Below are 20,620 nucleotides of genomic sequence, written 5' to 3' on the forward strand. Positions count from 1 at the left end.
TAATTAGGTGTGAGTTGAGAAGACCATAGATTTAACTTCATTCTCTCCACTTGAGAGACAGTTTTGTGTATGTAATTCTAATGTACTTCCAATAATTCATCTTGGAGAAGACTAGGGTCACTCAGTGTTAGATCACAACTTTGTTAATAAGAACCCAAGTGAAAAAAAGATGTTGACTTTCTACATTGGGGAACCTTAGTTTGTCAAATCTTTAGCCTGCTCAGTGCTTAACACACACATATACACATAGATACAAAAATTATTTGGACATTCAAATAATTCTTGTATGCTCTGCATGAGTGATATACCTCGCATTCAAGATGGTATAAAGACAAGGGAATACAAAAAGATCACAGTTGTATACAATACTGAATGTGGAGCATTGAAATTTTAATTTCCAGTAGATTGTTATTATAGGGTGGCATATTGTTATCAAACATTTCTTGCAATTGCAGTGCAATTTAGATATCTGAAATCAATTGTGATAATACCATTAAAAGATGGAAACATGACAGTGAAAGGAAACCAAAGTAACTCACACATATGTCAAACTGATGAAAGGTAGATGAGAGAGTGCACAAAAGGGGTTGAATGTTCCTTTCATTGTGCATTGAGAGATTCTCTCAACTAGTAGTTGAGGATATACATAACTGTAGAAGTCTGTTGCTTTTGTTATGGCATTTCAGTATATATTAAAGTTTATTTAATTTATATTTCTAGTGTACGCTGTAAATTCCTTAATTATTAGTTATCATGTATAACCAGCGTATAAGCCTCTCAACAACATTTCAGTATAAATTGATTCATAAAATATAACAAAAGAGGTGGTAAGTAAAGAGAGCTCTGGTTTCAAATAAGTTCTTTTTGATTTAAATTGTATATAAGTGTGTGTGTATGAGGAAGAGGTACTATAAAGGTTGTGCACTTGTAGTGTTATTAGTGTGTGGGATATTTTGTCTAAATTTAATTAAAAATTTGTTGATATTAGACCTTAGCGTAGTAACTGGCAAAGGAAACATGGCAGCGGCTTTGTCATTGCAGGAATTTAACTTTGACTTCATTCATTTGATTACATTGATAAATTATGGATATTTAAAGTGGATGGAAGGAGGGTATGTGTGAAATGTGAGCTGAATGAGGATTTGAAGGGTGCTGATACACTGATGAGAGAAAGTGTTAGTAGAGAGAATGCTGTGAGAATGAATGCTCATCTGAAAGAGAAGGATCATGTGAAAGAACAGTGAAAAGTTGTTAAAAAATTATTGAAAAAGAAAGCAAGTCACTTGAAAACCTTATTGGATTGTAAAAGGGACGAAAGTGATGCGAATGTGGTGGAAGGCAATGAAATTGAGAGAATGAATGAAACCCGAAATAGTGTGACGCAAGGATCAAGAGCTGGAAAAATCGAAAGAATGAATGACAGCGAAAGTTGGATTCAAGGATCAAAAGTATGAAAACTCGAAAGGATGAATGAGAGTGAAAGTGTGAAGCAGGGTTCAAGAGTTCAAAAATTCAAAAGAATGAATGACAGAAAAAATGTGATGCAAGGTTTGAAAGTTGAGTTGGTTAGGATGAGGCAAGAAATAAAATGGATGCAGAATGAAGTTAAGAAAATTCAAGATATGTATTGGAAAGTGAAAATGATTAAAACAAATCATGTTGGTATAAAAGAGGTAACGGAAGACTTGCGAGTGGCGTTGTATGGCGATTCAGTTATTAAAGGTGTGCTGGACAAAAGGATGCATAAGGTATTTTTTCCTAACAGTAAAATGAGTAGAGTGATTGAGGCATTGGATATGAGAAGGAAGCGAGCAAAAGAGTTGGTAGTTTTAATAGGTACGAATGACTTCACTGAGAACAAAACAGCATGTCAGATTGGATATCAGGAGGTTGCTTATATGGATAAAAGAGAATAGTGTGATAGGAAAGGTAGTAAGCATGTTGCCTAGGTATGACAGAGATGAGATGAGGCAGAGAGCAAGGATTATGAATGATATGTGTGAGGAGAAAAGAGTGCAGTTTGTTAATGTGTGGAATGAGTTTGAAGGACGACGTGAACTGTATAAGAGTGATGGACTGCATTTGAGTGGTTTTGTGTGAGTCGCTTGGACAGACTCTGCTGGATGGTAGAGAAGTGTGTACAGAGAATGAAGCTGATAAAGTGGGAAGCAGTGTTGGAAGAGCAGGAGAGTAACACATGAGAGATTGAAGAGGTGGTTATAAATGAAGAAATGAGTGTGCAAGACGGACAGGAAAACGAGGAGGCTCAGGGTTGGACGGGGAACACAATGTGAGAAAGATGGATGCTCCAAGAGGATGTGAATGCATGTGTATACAGGAAAGGAATGGGATGTACCTGGGATCAAGAGGAAGTAGTTGGACTTGAAGAGGGTTCTAAAATAAATAAGCAGAAAGGGAAATGGCCCCAGTTGAGTATGGAGAAATCGCATCAAATGAGTGGTGTAATCAGCAGAACTAGTTGTAGATCCAGGAATAAGCTTGTATACAAATGCTAGAAGTATAAGAAACAAGGCAGATGTGAAATGGGTGTATTAATTGAGTCTGTTTACCCAAAAATTGTTGGAATAAGTGAGACACGGTTAAACGAGGAAGACATCCTGATTGGAATAGAATTAGAAGGGTATGATGTGTTTTGTGAGGAATGAAAGAAAGGCAGAGTGCTATTGATGATAGAGAAAGAGTTATGTCCATACAAAATAGAGATGCAAGAGGGGAATAATGCCAGTTGTTTTGAGGCAGTATGGTGTGAGATAGACCTGGTAATGTGGATGATGGCGACTATTAAATGTATAATCAAATTAGCCAAGCAAATAAGAAAAGGGTGATCATTATGATTTTATCATTATAGTAATATAAATCTATATTACTATATTACTATATATATAATATAGTAATATAGATTTTAATTTTGGCAATATAGACCAGAATGATGAGATAGCAACTGGAAGTAAAAGAGTTTTTTTGAGGGACAGCTATCTCACAGTATGTAATAGACGGAACATGGGGATTGGGGGGTCTTGGATTTGACCATCTCATCAGAGGATGTAATTATAAATGAGGTTTCAAATCACCATCCAGTTGGTGAGAGTGACTATGAAGTGATTACCTGGGTGGTTGCCAGCAGTGTGAGGACCTCTGTGAGAAAAGAGTATATGTGGAACTACAAAGCTGGTGATTATGAGCAGCTCAGGAGATAGCATGCAGGTGTAGCATGGAATGAGAAGTTAACTGGAAAGGAGATCAATGCAGCTTGGGGGATATTCAAGAACTGTCTAGTAGAAGAAATTTCTAAATGTATTCCAATGGTCAGAAGGTTAAATAGGGTAGGTAGGAAATGGATGAATAAACAGATTAAACATGAGATATAGAGGAAAAGGGCATTATGAAGACAGAATAAGAGAAGTGGTAATAACCAATTACATGAGGATTACAAAAAACCAGGCAAGGTGGTTGAGAGCAGTTGATGATGATGGAGAGGAGAAATTGAATGTAAGTGAGCAAGAAGTGTATGGGGGAGTTGAGCAAACTAGATGTTAATAAGGCTGTGGGACTTGATAATATATCACCACATATTCTGAAAGAATGTGCCAGGGAGGTGACACCTGCCTTGACATATTTTTTTAATACGAGTCTTGCACTCGATCAAGTTCCTAAGGACTGGAAGGAGAGCAAGATTGTGCCGCTTCATAAGGGAGGTGATAGAACTCAAGCATCAAATTATAGGCTTATCTGTGTGTCAGGTGTTGTGGTTAAGTTGTTGGAGGAGCTTGTGAGAACTAGAATCCAAAATTAGGTTGACAACAATGGTATTATCTTTGATCGATAGCATAAATTTGCTAAAGGAAGCATGTTTTAGTAATCTACTTATTACAATTAGGTGACTGCTTCGTTGGATAGAGGAGAATATATTTAGATTTTGCAAAGGCCTTGCAAAGAATGTTTATTGTCAGTGTCAGGTGCATGGAATGTTAGATATGAGGAGAGATTGAAGGAATGCAACTTGAAGAGCCTTGTGAATAGAAGACATGGGGACTGTTGGAGAGGGGTTGTTACCAGATTCGTGTGGAGAAGATTTTTCATGGAATAAAGGATGGCAGGGGTAGAAGTAGAGGTTATCCCTGGAAGCTGTATAAGGAGGGTGTGAGAAGTAGGTTCTTGGCATGGAGAGTAATTGATAAGTGGAATGAATTGACTGCAAGTATGGTGAGTGCAGAAACTGAGAATGGATTTAAGGCTTGGTTCGATGATCTTTTTGTATGAGAGAGTATGGACTTCCCACAAAGAATCCTTTGACTGCATGGTGGTCATATGTTAACAATAATAACTTTGATTATTGCTACCTTATTAATGGAAATACTTAATATATCAGTGGAATATTGATAGCCATCAGCAAAAATTAATAATATTGATAAACTTAGATGTTCTTGTTTTATCTTAAAAGTCCCTTGAAAGGAAATTAATTTAACTTTATGTCAATCATATTGGGAGGTCATCATTAAATTGACAACATTTACAGTATATTGTAAATGCTTGGAAATTGCATCATCTACATTATCTGTGGAATTAAATAAATCAGAAATTTCATGAGTTTAAAACATGTTATTTGTAAAATGTGTTGCTTTTCATAATAATACTACATCCCAAGTTCAGTTAATCTACACCTTTTTCTTTTTTGTATATAGAAACCTGAAATCTCTTGAGTCAACTCATAGTATCTTTGAAGAGTTACTCCCCTTTCTGATGTGACTCCTATAAAGATAGCAATGGATCTAGGCAACTACTCTCTTAATGCATGATAATGCAAAGCAATAATAGAGTATATGCTATAATGAGAAGTGTCTTAGTTTTCATTGTAGTTGACATTGCAGTAGAAAGCACAGTAATGATTGTAATAAAAGGATATGCATAGACAATTTCATATTCAGACTTTTGTATGTATATGTTTGGTATAATATGGATGAAAACAGAAATATATACACCTTGTATTGAATGTGAAGAAAGCTTAAAACTTAGTACTGTATATATTTAAAAGTGCAGTATTTTTTTATTTTTTTTACTTTTTTCTTTACTTTTTTTTTATTTACTACTCAAGAGAAAGCAATGTAATTACTAGTTTCATAAAATTATGAAATAAATTTTTTCCTAATTTTTATGAAAAACTGAAAAATACATATAATCTTTGACTTGGAAAAATTACTGAATTGGATGATAATATCCCATTTGCAATAAAAATGGGATATTATCTTTCACAAGAGCAAAATGGCTTAAAAGATTGTCTATCGAAAAGTTTTAAATAATGCTTGTTGAGGACCAGATCTGAATAAACAGAAATATCTTAATTAAAATCAGGGAGTTGACATTCAGAAGACATTGAAAAATTTGTAAAAGGTCATGCAGAAAATTTCTACCATAATGATTTTTACCATAAAATTACCATAAAAACATCCTGTGGTGCCACTGTTCAGCCCACATCTGGATTTCTGTGCACAGATCTGGGTGATAAGGAAACAATATAGAGGGGAGTGAATCTCTCAAGAGACTTTAGATATGGAGTACAAAGATTGTTTAAAAAAATATGCTCTACAGAGCACAGATTCACCAATATGATTGAGACACATACATTGACGGAGAGGGTAGCCCATCATTTAGATATAGTAAATATATTCTGTATTTGACAGGAGAGCAAGCATTCATCTCTAAAATATGTATAAGAGTCATGGAAGTAAAGGAGTAAATGAAAATAGACTTATTTGCATGCAGAGTGGCAAATGAGTTCATTTTGTTGCCGGAGTGGTGGTGAATGTCCCAGGAAGAAAAAATAAACATTAAAAGATATCAAAATTATGTAATGAAATTTAGTTGGAACAATGCATATTACTTGAATGTCTTTTATATGCTGCATAAATTGTATGTGTAAGATAGTGCCCAGCATATTTGGAAGCCTGCAACAGCTAGAAAGATTTCCATTTATGGTTTCAAGTGGGGTTTCTGGGTTATCAAACCATTAATCTCACAATATTGGCAACATGTCCTCTAAATTTCAGATCCTTATCCACTATCACCCCAAGATCCCTTATTTCCTCCATCTCCAACAATATATCCTCACCAAGCATAAAATCTACATCCCATCTTTGTTTCCCAAATTTTAAAACCTTATATTTTGCAATATTGAACTCGCATCCATATTCATGTGGCCATTCACTCAATTTATTCAAGACTTCTTGTAAGGCCACAACATCTGCTCTACTCTTCATAGTTCACCCCAACTTTGCGTCATCTGCAAACAACTAAATATCCCCATCCAAATCTTCACCAATATCATTAATATACAAGTTAAACAGTAATGGCCCTAAAACAGACCCCTGGGCACACCACTAGTGACCTTCCTTTTCCAGGATATTGCTCCCCCATACGCAACTTGCTGATACCTATCAGATAGCCAGTTTCTGATCCAATGCACTAATCTGATATCCAACCCCATCCACTATAGTTTGATTATCAACTTATCATGCGGCACCCTATTGAAAGCCTTTGCAAAATCTAAGTATACTAAGTATCCTCTCCTCTGTCCAAAGAAGCCATCACCTTATTGTAATAAGTAAGTAGATCACAAAAACATGACCTCCCTTTAGCAAATCCATGCTGTCAATCAAAGATAGTAGCATTGTTGTCAACTCAATTCTGGATCCTAGTTCTCTCAAGCTTCTCCAACTTAACCACAACACCTGACACAGAGATAGGCCTATAATTTGATGCTTGAGTTCTATCACCTCCCTTGTGAAGTAGCACAATCTTGCCCTCCTTCCACTCCTTTGGAACTCGACCCAATGCAAGATTCATATTAAAAAAATATGCCAAGGCAAATACCAACTCCCTGGCACATTCCTTCAAAATACATGGTGATATATTATTATGTCCTACAGCCTTATTAATATCAAGTTTGCCAATTCCTCATATACCTGTTGCCAGGGGTGAATGCTGGTCTTGAAATTCATGCTTGCTCTTGTTATCATTCAGGGAGTGAGAGGTGTGATTGAAGTCTGATTAGTGGAATAATGAATTACTGACTATTTAAAACTATATATTTAGAAATTTATGTACATTTAATCATACAAATACAACATTTATTTTACAAATGATATTCTATCTTTTTCAATTTAGCTACTTGAATACAAATTCCATCCTATGGTTCTTCTTTATGAACTGGTCAATAACACCGTCATAAAAAGTTGATTGTAACTTAATTTTCCCGAGCAACACGCACACTTGTAAAGGCTGGCTGAAGCTCACTTGCTAGAGCTATATTGACTGCGTATGGCCTGTGTTTAATACGACGTGAAGTGAGCGGAAATGGCTATGCGTTTGCATGAAATCATAGTGCTGCAGCAAGGACCTGGAAGCTCCTACAGCCGAGCAAACCAAGGTAGCTTTCACTAGACGAGCAAGCATCAGCCTTCAATACACAACGCAAAGCTCAATTATTGCCTCGCAAGCTTAAGGCATCTTCTGTCTACAAAAATAAAAGCCTAAATGGAATGCTTATAAATGCATGCATTTATTAACAAATAAATATTATTTGTTAATAATATAACATATATTCTTTCTCTATTAATGAGCTTGCATAGCAAGCATGGAGAATTCGCCCCTGCCTGTTGCTCACTTGGTCAGTCTCTCTTCCTCATCATGAACTGCTCTTGAACTCTCCATGATGTCACGTTCACAACACTGAAAGACACTTAACTGCCCATTAAGTATCTACACTATATCTTATGCAGCAGTTATTATACCATTTTCTCCAATCAATGTCATCCTTCCATAATGCTTTTTTTTTTCTTTTTTTTTTTTGCTGGCTACATATTGAAAGAACTCCCTAGGATTCTTTTATTTTCATTAGCTAACTTCTGCTCATAATTCACTTCTGCTACCCTAACCAAGTCGCCCTCCTCCTGTTCTTTGCAATCCTCATGGAATAGATTATTTACTACTCCTCTTATGCTGCTTTCATAATGTTTTTTCCTCTGTATTGCATGCTTAATCTCTTCATTCATCCATTTCACACCTACCTTATTTAACCTGACCCTTGGAATTCATTTCGACATTTTTTCTACTAGACAGTTCTTGAATATCCTCCAAGCTGCATTGATCTCCTTTCCAACTAACTCCTAATTCCACGCTACACCTGCATACTCTCTCCTGAGCTGCTCATAATCACTAGCCCTTGTAGTTCCACATATACTCTTTTCTTACAGAGGTCCTCACACTGCTGGCAACCACCCAGGTAATCACTTCATGGTCACTCTCACCAACTGGAGGGGTGATTTGAAACCTCATTTATAATTACATCTTCTGATGAGATGGTCAAATCCAAGACCCTTGATCCTTGTGTGCCATCTATTACATACTGTGAGGTAGCTGTCCCTCAAAAAACTCCAGAAACTCTTCTTCTTCCTTTTCCCTCTTTTACCTTGTGTCGAGAGATTCTCTATTCATTTAACTACAACCATACACAAGGATAAGGTAGTTAGCCCCATGCCTCCTGGTGTATCCTATGTCTGTAGAAGAGTTGAGTTCTCAAGGCTGGTTTGCCTGCTTGCGGGATGAAAAATCCCAGATAAACTGGGAGAAAACCCTGCAGTCTACCCAAGACCAGCTAACTTGGCTATGTCTGAGAAAGATCCTAAGCTCCTTATGTCAGCGATGGGAATTGAACCCAATACACTCCTTTCCCAGGCATATGGTTGCAAAGCACATAAACACTCGGCTAACCGCGTGAACTCAAGAAACTCATTTTCTTTAATTCTAGTTGCTATCTCATCATCCCAGTCTATATTGCCATAATTAAAATCACCTATAATGATTACCCTTTTCTTATTTGCTTGGCTAATTTGATTATACATTTCATAGTCACTACCATCCAAATTACCAGGTCTATAGCAACTTTCAAGGAAGTATTTCATTGTATTCACCTCTATCTCACACCATACTGCCTCAAATCCACTGGCACTATTTCCTTCATGCATCTCTACTTTGTATGGACATAACTCTTTCTCTAGCATCAATAGCACTTTCCCTACCTTCTTATTCTTTCTATCTTCATGAAACACATTATACCCTTCCATCTGTATTCCTGTCATGATGTCATCCTCATCCAACCATGTCTCACTTATTCCAACAATTCTTGGGTGAACAGACTCAATTAATGCAACCATTTCTTTGCCTTGTTTCTTAAACTTCTTGCATTTGTATACAAACATAACAGCTCATTACTGAATCTATAGCTAGTTTCACTGATACCACTTATTTGATGTCCCTCTTAAATGCTTAACTTGAGCCATTTCTTTTTCTCCTTATTCATCTTAGATCCCCCTTCAAATCCAATCATCCCCTTCCATTTTTGTCTACACATTCATTCTCATCCTCTTGGAGCATCAAGACGATGAGAATTACCCACGGCAGGATTCGAACCTGCCATGGGTAATAATGTTTCTGTGAAAATACTATTGATGGTGGTCAGCAGTAGATGGCGTTGGTGTAGATGATGAAGGTGGTCGGTGGAGTGGTGGAGACGGAGAGTTGTAGAGTAGGTACCCTCCCTCAATGAGTCTTTGGACTCCCAGGAGGTTTTATGTAATAATATTATTATTATTTGTTTTCATCATTTTTACTCTTCTATACATATCACAAATTCTCTTAACTTAATTCTGCATTCATCTCTACAACCTCTTTTATGGGTGGGTCTCACTTTTACAAAATAAAAGTTCACCATAGTTTGTTTATTGGAGATTTGTAAGAGAAGAGAACTTTCCTATCAAGAATAAAAAGAAACCATTTACCATTTTCCATGTATTTTAAAATGAATCAGCTGTAGATATGTATATTGATAAGATAAATATTGGGTCCAAGGAAAGAAGAAAATATGGGTATGCAATCATAATGGATAGAGAGAAAAAAGTTCAAGAGGAAAGGGGATAGGACTGTGAGAAAGAGGAAGAAACAACGCCATTCAAGCTGTTTCCTATTCTCAAATGTTTCTCTGTCAAATAAACAATTTATTTTGCATCTTCCTTATTGTGTCTGACCATGGTTTGAACTGTATGCAATATAAATTGTGGAGAGGTTATGCTTATTTTCATAAACTATTCTAACAAATTCTCACATTAGCTTTCATGAAATATATGAAGCAAGAAAAATTCTCCTTGGGTGTTAATTTTAGGATCTGATCTGTATTCTACTTAGAAGTCAATTCTAGAATATGATTTACTATGTAATCTGCATGGTTTAACTACGATTCTAATTTTTAAGATGATTTATTTCCTTATATTTTTGATTTAAGCCGATTCTGATTTAATTTTGATTTAAAAAGATGAAGCAGAGTGTACAAATCATGTTTAAGAAGATGCCTTAATATGTGATAATTTCTGTTGCATTAATTACTCCACTGCTTATTCTTGCCACAGTTAAAATTTATTTTTGTACATGCTCTTCTTACTGCTAGTACATTATTTCTGCTTATCTGATTGATTTCATTTATTTATAACATTACTGTAGCAAGAATGATGCATGTCTTTCCAGAAAATAAACCTCCAAGTTAGCTATTTTCATATCAGTATTAAATAAAGTAGTTGGTACAGCCAATTTAATTATTTGTGCAGCATGCTTTATTTTTTTTTCCCTTTGGCTAAAGATTGCTACAGTGGATGCCGTAAGTGTGGAGAGCCAAAATTTCATATGAGGATATTTCAGAAGGCTAGCATGTGAGTCCTTATTATGTTTTGGTGTGTCTATAATTTATTTGAGCTGTCAACTTAATACATCAGGTAATGTTTTGCATGATGCTTCTATACAAGTGTTTGGTATGTATTCTGTTCATATTACATAATGCATATACAGTAATAGTTTATTTTAATATTAGTTAAATGTGAATCATTGAATTAATTTTGCATCTGTTCATTGCATTGATTGAAATAATGTATATATTACAACCTACTATAGATGATTTTCTGTGTATTGTACTAATTTATTTTTACATTAATTTTCAAATGCAAGAGCACATGTTAATGGCCTACTATAATTATTGCTGTTTTCTTCATGAAGTTGATTTATTCATCATGTGATACAACATGACTTGAGTGAGTATAGAGAATACGATGTGATTAAAAACAACAGAGCAACACTTAATTCACATAACCTTCCTTAATCTGCATCCATGTAGAATGCAGATTAAGGAAGTATGTTATGAGAACATAACAAGGGACTATATTTGTTTAGCATAAAACCTACCACAAAGTACCAAGAGAAAAGCTGTTTAAAATATTACTGTTATATGCTATAAATGAAACATTACACAGCAGTATATAGTCTATGTTTATAAGAGAAATTGTTCGAATTGAAGGATATACAGAAAGATCATTTGATGTTAAATAAGGTATACGTATAATATATATACCATCTGCATTATTATCATCATCATCATCATCATCCGACCTTGATGAAGTCAGACTCATTGGTTGGATGAGCATTGCACACAGTGGTCATCCAACCATGCCTTAAACTGATTGATTCATTGTGTCTACATTCACAACATACTCAGGCAATGCATTCCACTCACCAACCACTCTCCATACCAAGAACCCACTCCTCACTTGTCTGCTCACACCCTCCTTATACAGTCTCCAGTAATGGCCTCTTGTTCTACCCCCTCTCCCCCATTCTATGAAAAATCTCTTCCGTGTCAACTGGATAACAATCCCTGGCTAGCTTATATGTCTAAATCATATCCTCCCTTTTCCTCCTATTTCCAGTGATATTTATTTGTTATTCTTGCTTTAGGTGTAAAAGCACTGAGACAAAGTTTTATGTGTATTTTCTGTGGTCAGAGTTTAGTTTTACACTGTTGTAAGCTCTACAATTTTGAGCTGATCTCACCCACTTTTCATTGATTAAAATATGATCTGTTTGTGATCTTGGTACATTTGGATGTTCTCAGGTCCATTTTCTTCCAGGCTTGTATGGAAATTTGCTGTGTAGATTGACAAAGTTATGGGTACTGCATGGTTCATCTAGAAGATATCCATGTTCATTTGTTGTATGTTGTACATAAAAGACTATATGCTTTATGATTCCTGAAACATCTGATTATATTTGTTCATTAAAATCTCCATTATGATGTGGAGATTCCAAAACTCAGGTTATCCTACTTTTCTTTTCCCCATTCCATCAAATTCATTCACTGTCTATTGCTCTTATAATGCTACCAACCGTTCTGAACTGTATTTCCTTTCCTAAAATGTTGATTTTCTCTAGTCCAACTTTACTCATAGTTGAGAGAGCATCTTCCTTGAGATTTTGATCTTCCCAAGTCCAACTGGTTTTTGTATTCCAAATGCACAGATATTGAGACATTTGCTATCACCAATAATCTCACACATATTGCTTATATAACTACCAGATAGCTCTAGCCACTCTCCAAATACTTAAATTTTACCTCACTAGTGACACTTCTTGGTATATGTTGTTATTTGTCTTCTAGGCAATTCAGGTCATGGTCTACTTTTGATTTCTAGTACTGATTACTCTTCCATATGAATAGCACTTGTACAGTCACTCTCATCCATGTCTGGCATTATAAGAATGCCAGACACAATGAACTTTGTAATGGTGATCTTTGTGAATTCTATACATCCTTTTCTTGGTTGGATTGTTTTCAGTCTTCTGATCCAAATATCTGCACTGAATGCATCATTGAAATAATTCTTACTGGTATATGGTAAACATTCATTCTCCACCAAACTTTAAATTCTTGGTTCTTATTACAAGGAATGTAATATACTAATTGCATATTTCAATTAGCTTTCATTGCAATCCTGCATCTTCATACTAAAGCTGAAAGAGCTAAAAGCAAAAAAACTTGCATGGTGTACAATGACAGTCCTGCTTTATGGTCTATAGCTAGAACTATTGACTATAGATCGTATGGACCAGTTTGTCCTGCCCTGCTTTCACTTCTTTTGTACTCAGAATGGTTCTAGTGCATTTACTACTAACTGAAAAAGCTAATCTCCTGGTGATGTACTTTTCCTCACATTCTTATAGTGCAACATGTTAATGTCCTTCTGCCATTTTAAATGCAACATTTAATGTCTTGATTTTTTTTGCCAAAAAAAAAAGGAATCAGAAGAATCCTGTTCAGATGGTGAGGGAGATTAAAACCACAGCCACATCTCCTAGTTGCCCCCCCCCCCCAGGAAAACCTGGGTATGCTGCCAGTAGGCTAACCCGGTTGGTGAAGCATGTCAAGGCCAATCACCCAATATGTGGACTTTTTTGCTGATTATGAAAGGAATAAAAATTTCAGAAAAATCATGCAGTGCAACTTCCATTCTGTTTTCTCAAAGAGAAGTTATAAAGCCTATTGGTGAAAGCCCACAAGCTAAAGCAGGAAGAGGTAAGCATTCAAAACATCATCACTGCAGAATACTCATCCACTTACAATGTTTATATCATCTTCAAATTTTGAAAATTTTATTTACTCTACACCAATACAGAGTCAGCAAACCTTGATGGAGTCTACATCCAAGAATACAGATGGGGAACAGATTTTGAATTGAATGAATTCTCTTCAAATTGCAAATTTCATCTATACATCATCAGAAAAATCTGGTAATGGAGGAATCAGAATCTTATTCAACAGAAGGATTATAGTCACATCTCATCTATCTCCAAATTCTCCAAGAGAATAATTGCCATAACTTTAAACTCAATCCCAGAAGCAACAATAACCTGTACCTGTGTACCCAGTGTGACTTCACTATTGGTGCACAGAAACTAGAGCTGTCAGGGGAGATGGAGGAAAGTATGGTGTATGCAGAGTCAAATAATGTCTAGAAAGAATAATAACAGATATAGAAATTAATATTTATACATTTATCAGGAATAAAGGAGATGAATTAGTGGCACTGATAGCCTTAGCTGAACCAAAGATTATTATAATGATCACTGAAACATGGCTTGATTGAAGATTACTAATGATAAGTGATGAGGTCTGTTTTCTCAGAGTACAGGATTCAGAGGAAAATTGGAATAATTGGTTTTGAGAGTATATGAGGTGAGATGTGGGTGGACAGGATATTTAGTGGGATGTTGTTATATGACATGGAATACAGAATTTGAAGAGCAGAAAATGTTTAGTCAGTTGAGTTTGACAAGTGTAAAATGAGCGATCATTCTGGAATTTTTAACTTCGTCAACATAAACTGAGAAGAGGAAACAGCATGTAGTAGTAAGGGAATGGAATTTTTAGAATTCTTGAATAACAAATATCCTAGGCAACATGTAGAAGAAGGAACAAGAGGTTCAAGTATTTGGTATTTGCTTATAGCATCAGAGGATCTGATGGTATCTGAGATGTCATCCTCACTTCCAACTTCTTGACTTGGGAGATGAATAGACATGCACAAAAATCAAGGAGGAGGAAATTTATGTGTAATTATAAGGCAGGTGATTTTAATAATCTTAGAAATTAGCTTGGAGTAGTTCTATAGGTGGAAGAATTATGTGAGATATCACCAGTGCATTTGTTTTATGTTGCTCCCTCCCACAAAAGGTTATTTTGTAAGCCTATAGTACATTTTATGCTGTGGATGGGCTAAGAATTTTTTTTTCTAATTTTTATCAATTTATATATATATATATATATATTTGTATTTTTCATTTATTTTGTAATGTAGTCTGGAAACCCTGCTCTAATCACCAAACATGGAACTTTTTCAAGTCTTCCAATATGCAAGGCAGTGGTCTCACACCAGGCAATGACATTCATTTTCCACCTAAAGACGATCACAAATATCCATGCCCATGGCAAGATTCAAACCTACAGCCTGCTGGTTGGAGAGCAGGTATACTAGCCACTCGTCCAGCCAGGCTGGTATCAGAATTCGTGAAGAAATTTTTATTAACAGCAGTGACAAGTTTGTATACATCAAGTGAAAATAACAACACAATTTGGTGTTAAGCGGATTAAAAGCAATACCAAATAGGAAATGCAGGTGGAGAGCAGATGCATGAAGTATATAAGATTCAGGCTAGGAAAATTGGTGGTAGAATGGAAATGTCAACTATAGGCCAGTTTGTGTTTCTTCTGTAGCTTGCTCTTAATTCGAAGAAATTAGTTAGTGATTGTATACAGCATTGGGTAGGTGAGGGTAATATTATTTGTGAGGGTTAACGTGGCTTTGTTAAGGGTTGTTCTTGTTTTAGTAATCTAATTGCCTTTTATAATAATAAAGTAACAAGAGCAGTTAATGAGAAAAAGGAATATGCTACCCTTTTTTTTTTTTAAAAGACATTTGACAGGATGCCACATGATAAGCTGATAATTAAGTTACAGCACATGAGTTTAGATTAGTGAACTAGATTGGGATTGGCTGTCTGGTAGAGTTGTGTATGAGGGAGTGTTATGGAGGAAGCAGAAGGTTAAAAATGGGGATCCACAGGACTGGATAATGGACCTTGTTTCATTTAACCTTTGTCAATGACATTGTCAGAGGACTGTGGGGAGATATTTAATTGTTTGTGGATGATGTGAAGTTGAGAAGGGTTATAGTAATAGTGCAGATGTGGTGGTCATTCAGGAGGATTTGTGATGGCTCTCAACAGATAGGCAAATGAATTGGGATCCATTAATGGAATGCTGCTTCCTCTTTTGGAGGAACTGTACTAGAAGTGGAAGAGACAAAGGACCTTGATATGATGATTGATATAAACTTGAGGTTTAGGTCACATATTGCAAAGGTAGTGAATATAAACTATAGGATTTCTGCAATACTGAGAAGGACATTGATCGGCAGAGATAGAAGAGTGGTGATTCCATTGTATAAAGCATTGATCACACACCACATCTGGATTGTGCTCAGATTTGATCTCCAGAACCTTAAGGGGGATATATTAACCTTAAGAGAAGGTGAAAAGATGATAACAAAAATGATATCAGAACTGTACAGTATTAGCTATCAGGACAGGGTGAGGGCAGAGTTTGGTAGATAGGTGATACAATTGATACATTTAAATTGTTTACAGGAGGGATACTAGGGAGTTCTTTCATATAGCAGAACAAGAAGCATGGACAAGGGCCATTCCTGGAAGTTATGAATAGAAGTTGCAAGAAAGTGAGGAGTCACTTTTTTGCATCGAATTGGGCTGTGGAATGCATTACCTGATAGTATGGCAAGAGCACAAACAGTGAATGAATTTAAGGAATGGTATGATAGACTTTGTATTGTTTAAGATTGCCTCCACAATGAGTCTTATGACATCCATGGATGTCTTGAATAATAATAAGAATACTACCAGATAAATAATCTTGAAATACTGTCACACATACTCCTTAAATTCTTTCAGTGTGATAATTTTCATCAGCAATACTCACTGCTGGATGAAGGATCTCCTAATTCCTTCACTGTATTCCATGTTGAGCTTTCTTTATTGAACTTTGGAGATCTTTAATTGCATTCTCACAACATCTTTTTATTTTTCTCTAGCTCTTATGAGATCTAAAATATTGATGGTTTTCAAAGTGTGAAAACTGGATTCATGAAAGAAGATATGATGGAGACAGATGGTATGATGGAGATATAAAAATTCGAAATATTGGTATTTCGATTTTTTTTTTAGAGAGTAGATACATGTAGATACAATGTGACAGTAGAGAGAGTAGATACAATGTGCCATCTTGCCACTTATAGCAGGTGGGAGCGGGAGACATCTCTGAAACCCAAGTAAAAGTAGTTAGGAAGCATGTCAGGTCCAAGTTTTACTCGTATATAAAATCTGTATCTCGTATGCTTTCTAACCACATCTTTAGTTGCAGTGCTGTGTACTTAATATTAATACCAGACCTCCAAGGAGTCAAAAGATTCATTGTAGGAGGCAAACACTGTTACACACAAACCCATCAAGCCATGCTTTAAACTCATTCAGTGTATCTGCATTCACCACAAAGGCAGCCTTGAATCTTCCTTGTAAAACTATCCTGATCTCATTAGTTTTGCATGGCATTGACATAGAACACAGAAATATTTAGAAAAGACATGCAGCATATCTACAAAAGGCATTTTAAGCATGAATGCCAATTCAAATAGATAGTGCTCATAGGCCTTGTTACATTATTCGAATTTAGATTGGGATGATGACTTATCTGCAGCAAAATTGAGGAGATTGATATTGTAAAGGCAGCTATAATAAGTATTTTGCTAAGTCTCCTGAACTATTACTTCTGTTTATCACTAGCTTGCAGTGCCCACCTGGAATTATCTAACTGTTAATTGTTCTTCATTGTTTAAATAGAATTGTTATGTTGGTCAATTAAGATGGATTCAGACACGTTTTGTTTTTGTTAAGTGTCATTAACATGACTAGTATATCACATTCTGGATTCTACACCTCTGAATCAAAAAATTAAAATAATCAAAGAAAATGTGTTGATTGATTTGCAATTATAATTTATTGCATAAAAAATTAATTATTACCAAATATGAATTAGCATCATCTAAATCTATGTACTTTGTAGATTATATAACCATGTAAACACATAAAAATGTAATATAAAATATAAGAAAACTGTTATTTGAAATATTATCATTATTACATGACACCTCCAGAGAGTCCAAAGACTCATCAAGGGAGGGCACCTACTCTACAACTCTCCATTTTCACCAACTACAACTCCTTTCATTAACAACACCATCTAGCGCCGACTAGCACCACTAGCATTTTCACAGACAATCACAAGCATCCATGCCCATGGTGGGACTCGAACCTGCAGCCCTTTGGTTGAAGAGCAGATACGCTAACCACTCGGCCAACCAGGCTGACAAAACTCACAAAATTAGAATAATTTTTACCGTGGTTTAAAATATTAGAATAATACGAAAATAAATGCACAAAAATCACAGTCAAAGGGAAACAACATGATAATTAGTACATTGTTGCATTCCCCTTAGCTTTTTTGACTGTTTGTAAATGGTTAAGCATATTATTTACTAGTGGTTCAGTTTTTTTTTTTTAATCAAAATGTGCCCATATGGTCTGCAGACTAGAAACAAGTTCATTTTTTGGAAGTTTATTCCCATTTGGTTAGACTATAATAAATTTAGTTTAATCCTTTATCCAAGTGTAAGCAAACAAAGTTTGTGCCCTGAAGTATCTTCACAACTGAGGCAACTCATGGTAAAGGTGGACCAAGCTAAAGTTGCCTCAGTTGCCACGTTACCATGAGTTGCCTCAGTCATAAAGATACTTCAGGCGCAAGCTTTGTTTGCTTACACTTGGATAAAGGATTAAACAAAATTTATTATAGTCTAACCAAGTGGGGGGGGGGGGGGAATTCCAACATCTTTCTCTAAATCGAGAATAATTTAATAAGGTGAGACACCTTTTGGCAACTCGTATAGGTAAAGATGACTTCTCCATTGCTTCCACCTTGGTATCACCACCTCTGGGTCTGGCTCCCAGAGGAAATAAGAGATCTTTGGGTGATAGTGGATAAGGATCTAAAATTTAGAGGACACATTGCCAAAATTGTGAGGATAACACAACAAATTCTGGGAATGATCTGTAGGACACCGACTTGTAGGTGTAAGGAGATTCTTGTTCCATTATATAAAGCTTTGATTAGGCCACACATGGATGACTGTGTCCAGATTTGGTCACCTGGTTTTTAAAAGGGTAAAGAGATGTTGGAAAGGGTCCAGAAGCGACTGACTAAGGTAGTTTCTGATCTCTTGAATGCCAAATATGAGGAAAGGTTGAAAAGATGCAATTTACAGAGTCTAGTGGATATGAAGAAGAGGGATGATATGATAGAGACCTACAAGTTTGTAAGTGGTTGTTATAGGATCAATGGTGGAGAGGTTTTACAGCAAATGGTGGGAGATCGGGGGAAAACTAGAGGTCATCGCTGGAAGCTGTATAAGGAGGGTGTGACCAGGAGAGTGAGAAGCAGGTTTTTTGCATGCAGAGTTGTAAATGATTGGAATGCCTTGCCTGAGAGCGTGGTGTCTGCAGAGAATTTGAGTGTGTTTAAGGTACGGTATGATGAGCTATGTGTGTATGACAAAAGGACCTCCTAGATGAATCTTTGACTCCATTGTGATTATTAAGCTCAGAATGGCAGTTTAACTTGGGGGGGGGGGTATAATCAGTTTGGAATTTTAGAATTATTTGGAATTTTTATAAACCTAATAAACAGATTTTCATCTATAAAGACACGCTATGTGGTTGATGGGAAGAATGGATATCTTGGGAATCAAATGGGAGATAGGAAGTGCATGAGAAACTAAAACTGGCTTATTTCAAAACTCTTACTAGCAATAGGAATTTTAGTTTCTGCCAACTGATTTTAATTTTCTTACTGACTATAATAAACTTTATATATTATTTTCTTATCACTCTTTCAGAGAAATTCAGCAGCAGAAGGTGATTTAGGACTAGGCGATTCCCATTTAGCAACAACTCGAATCTGGATTCCTGGTTCTAAAGGTGATGCAGTGTGATTGCATATTATGTATGCCTGTCCACATGGATTAGTACTGTGATAAACTTTGGCGTTGCATTTCAATATTGTACATAAACAATTTTTTTTTTTTTTTTTGTATATGTGTTGATCAACACCAGGGGAGAAAAAAAAAAATGAATGAATTTATTATACTAGGATTTGTACATACATAAATAGCACACAAAACCGGTGTTTGCTTCACGTATATGGGATTTAATAACATTAAGTTTTAAAAGATAAAGTTAAAATTTGCTATATGAAATATTGCTAAATATCAAGGCTACCTCGTAACTTTCAGCAAATACAGTTCTGTTGATTTACCTTTTTTTCATTTCATTTTGCAAAATACATGCTACAGAAATGTAATTAAACTATAAAAAAAACCAGAACTATTTATTACAAGAAGATAAAAAAAAGAACAAAAATGTATAAAGTGTATATACTTGAATGGTTATTTATGTACATAAAACTTCAGAATCCAAAAGCACGTTGTGCATTATGTAAAGAGTTTTTAAAGGATCTAGGATATGTCATATTGAAATCTCCCTAATTTTATCTGTTGTATATTCTGTAAAAATGTATTGTTCATATGTTAAAAGGTAATGCTTAAATATTTTTAATTGTAGTTTCTCTGATAAGATGTAATGATGTGTAAGAATTTGAGTAAAATATATAAACAATAAAGTGAATTCATTTTACACTTAAAACAGTAAGTCACATGTTGCTATGTTTGACACAAGCTTCTTTTTACGCAGTGGTTATTCAAAGTCCCTTAATTGATATAGATATATCTTAAGAAATGCATCCTTAGCACAATTGGAAGAACAGCAGAACATTGCACCTTTCAATTGGAAAAGACCTTTGTTCGATTCTTGTCATGACGAGGGGAATCCTTATATGGGCTTTTCCAGTTGAAGGCGAGTTAAACAATCTCATATGGAGGTAGCGAGGTTTTTTCTTCCGGAAACTCAGGTTTTTCATCCCATGTACAGACAAATCAACATTCAGAACACAATTTACAGACAAAAAATACTGTTGTTGGTGATGATG

At 35.5% G+C, this 20,620-nt stretch overlaps 1 protein-coding gene across 1 annotated transcript in view; it reads left to right on the forward strand.

The window, feature by feature from the left end:
- The window catches only part of LOC150100485 (sodium/hydrogen exchanger 9-like), a 481,199-nt gene extending 460,945 nt beyond the window's left edge, over positions 1-20,254 (forward strand). Inside the window, exon 18 of the mRNA XM_090402508.1 lies at positions 19,473-20,254. Within this exon, the coding sequence (XP_090258634.1) occupies positions 19,473-19,568 (96 nt within the window). The 3' untranslated portion in view covers positions 19,569-20,254. The remainder of the gene's footprint in view (positions 1-19,472) is intronic.
- Positions 20,255-20,620: the final 366 nt, after the last annotated feature.

The sequence above is a fragment of the Typopeltis vanoorti genome, chromosome 13 (assembly GCF_054136105.1).
Source record: "Typopeltis vanoorti isolate ZY-2024b chromosome 13, IOZ_Tvanoo_1.0, whole genome shotgun sequence".
Classification (NCBI taxonomy): domain Eukaryota; kingdom Metazoa; phylum Arthropoda; class Arachnida; order Uropygi; family Thelyphonidae; genus Typopeltis; species Typopeltis vanoorti.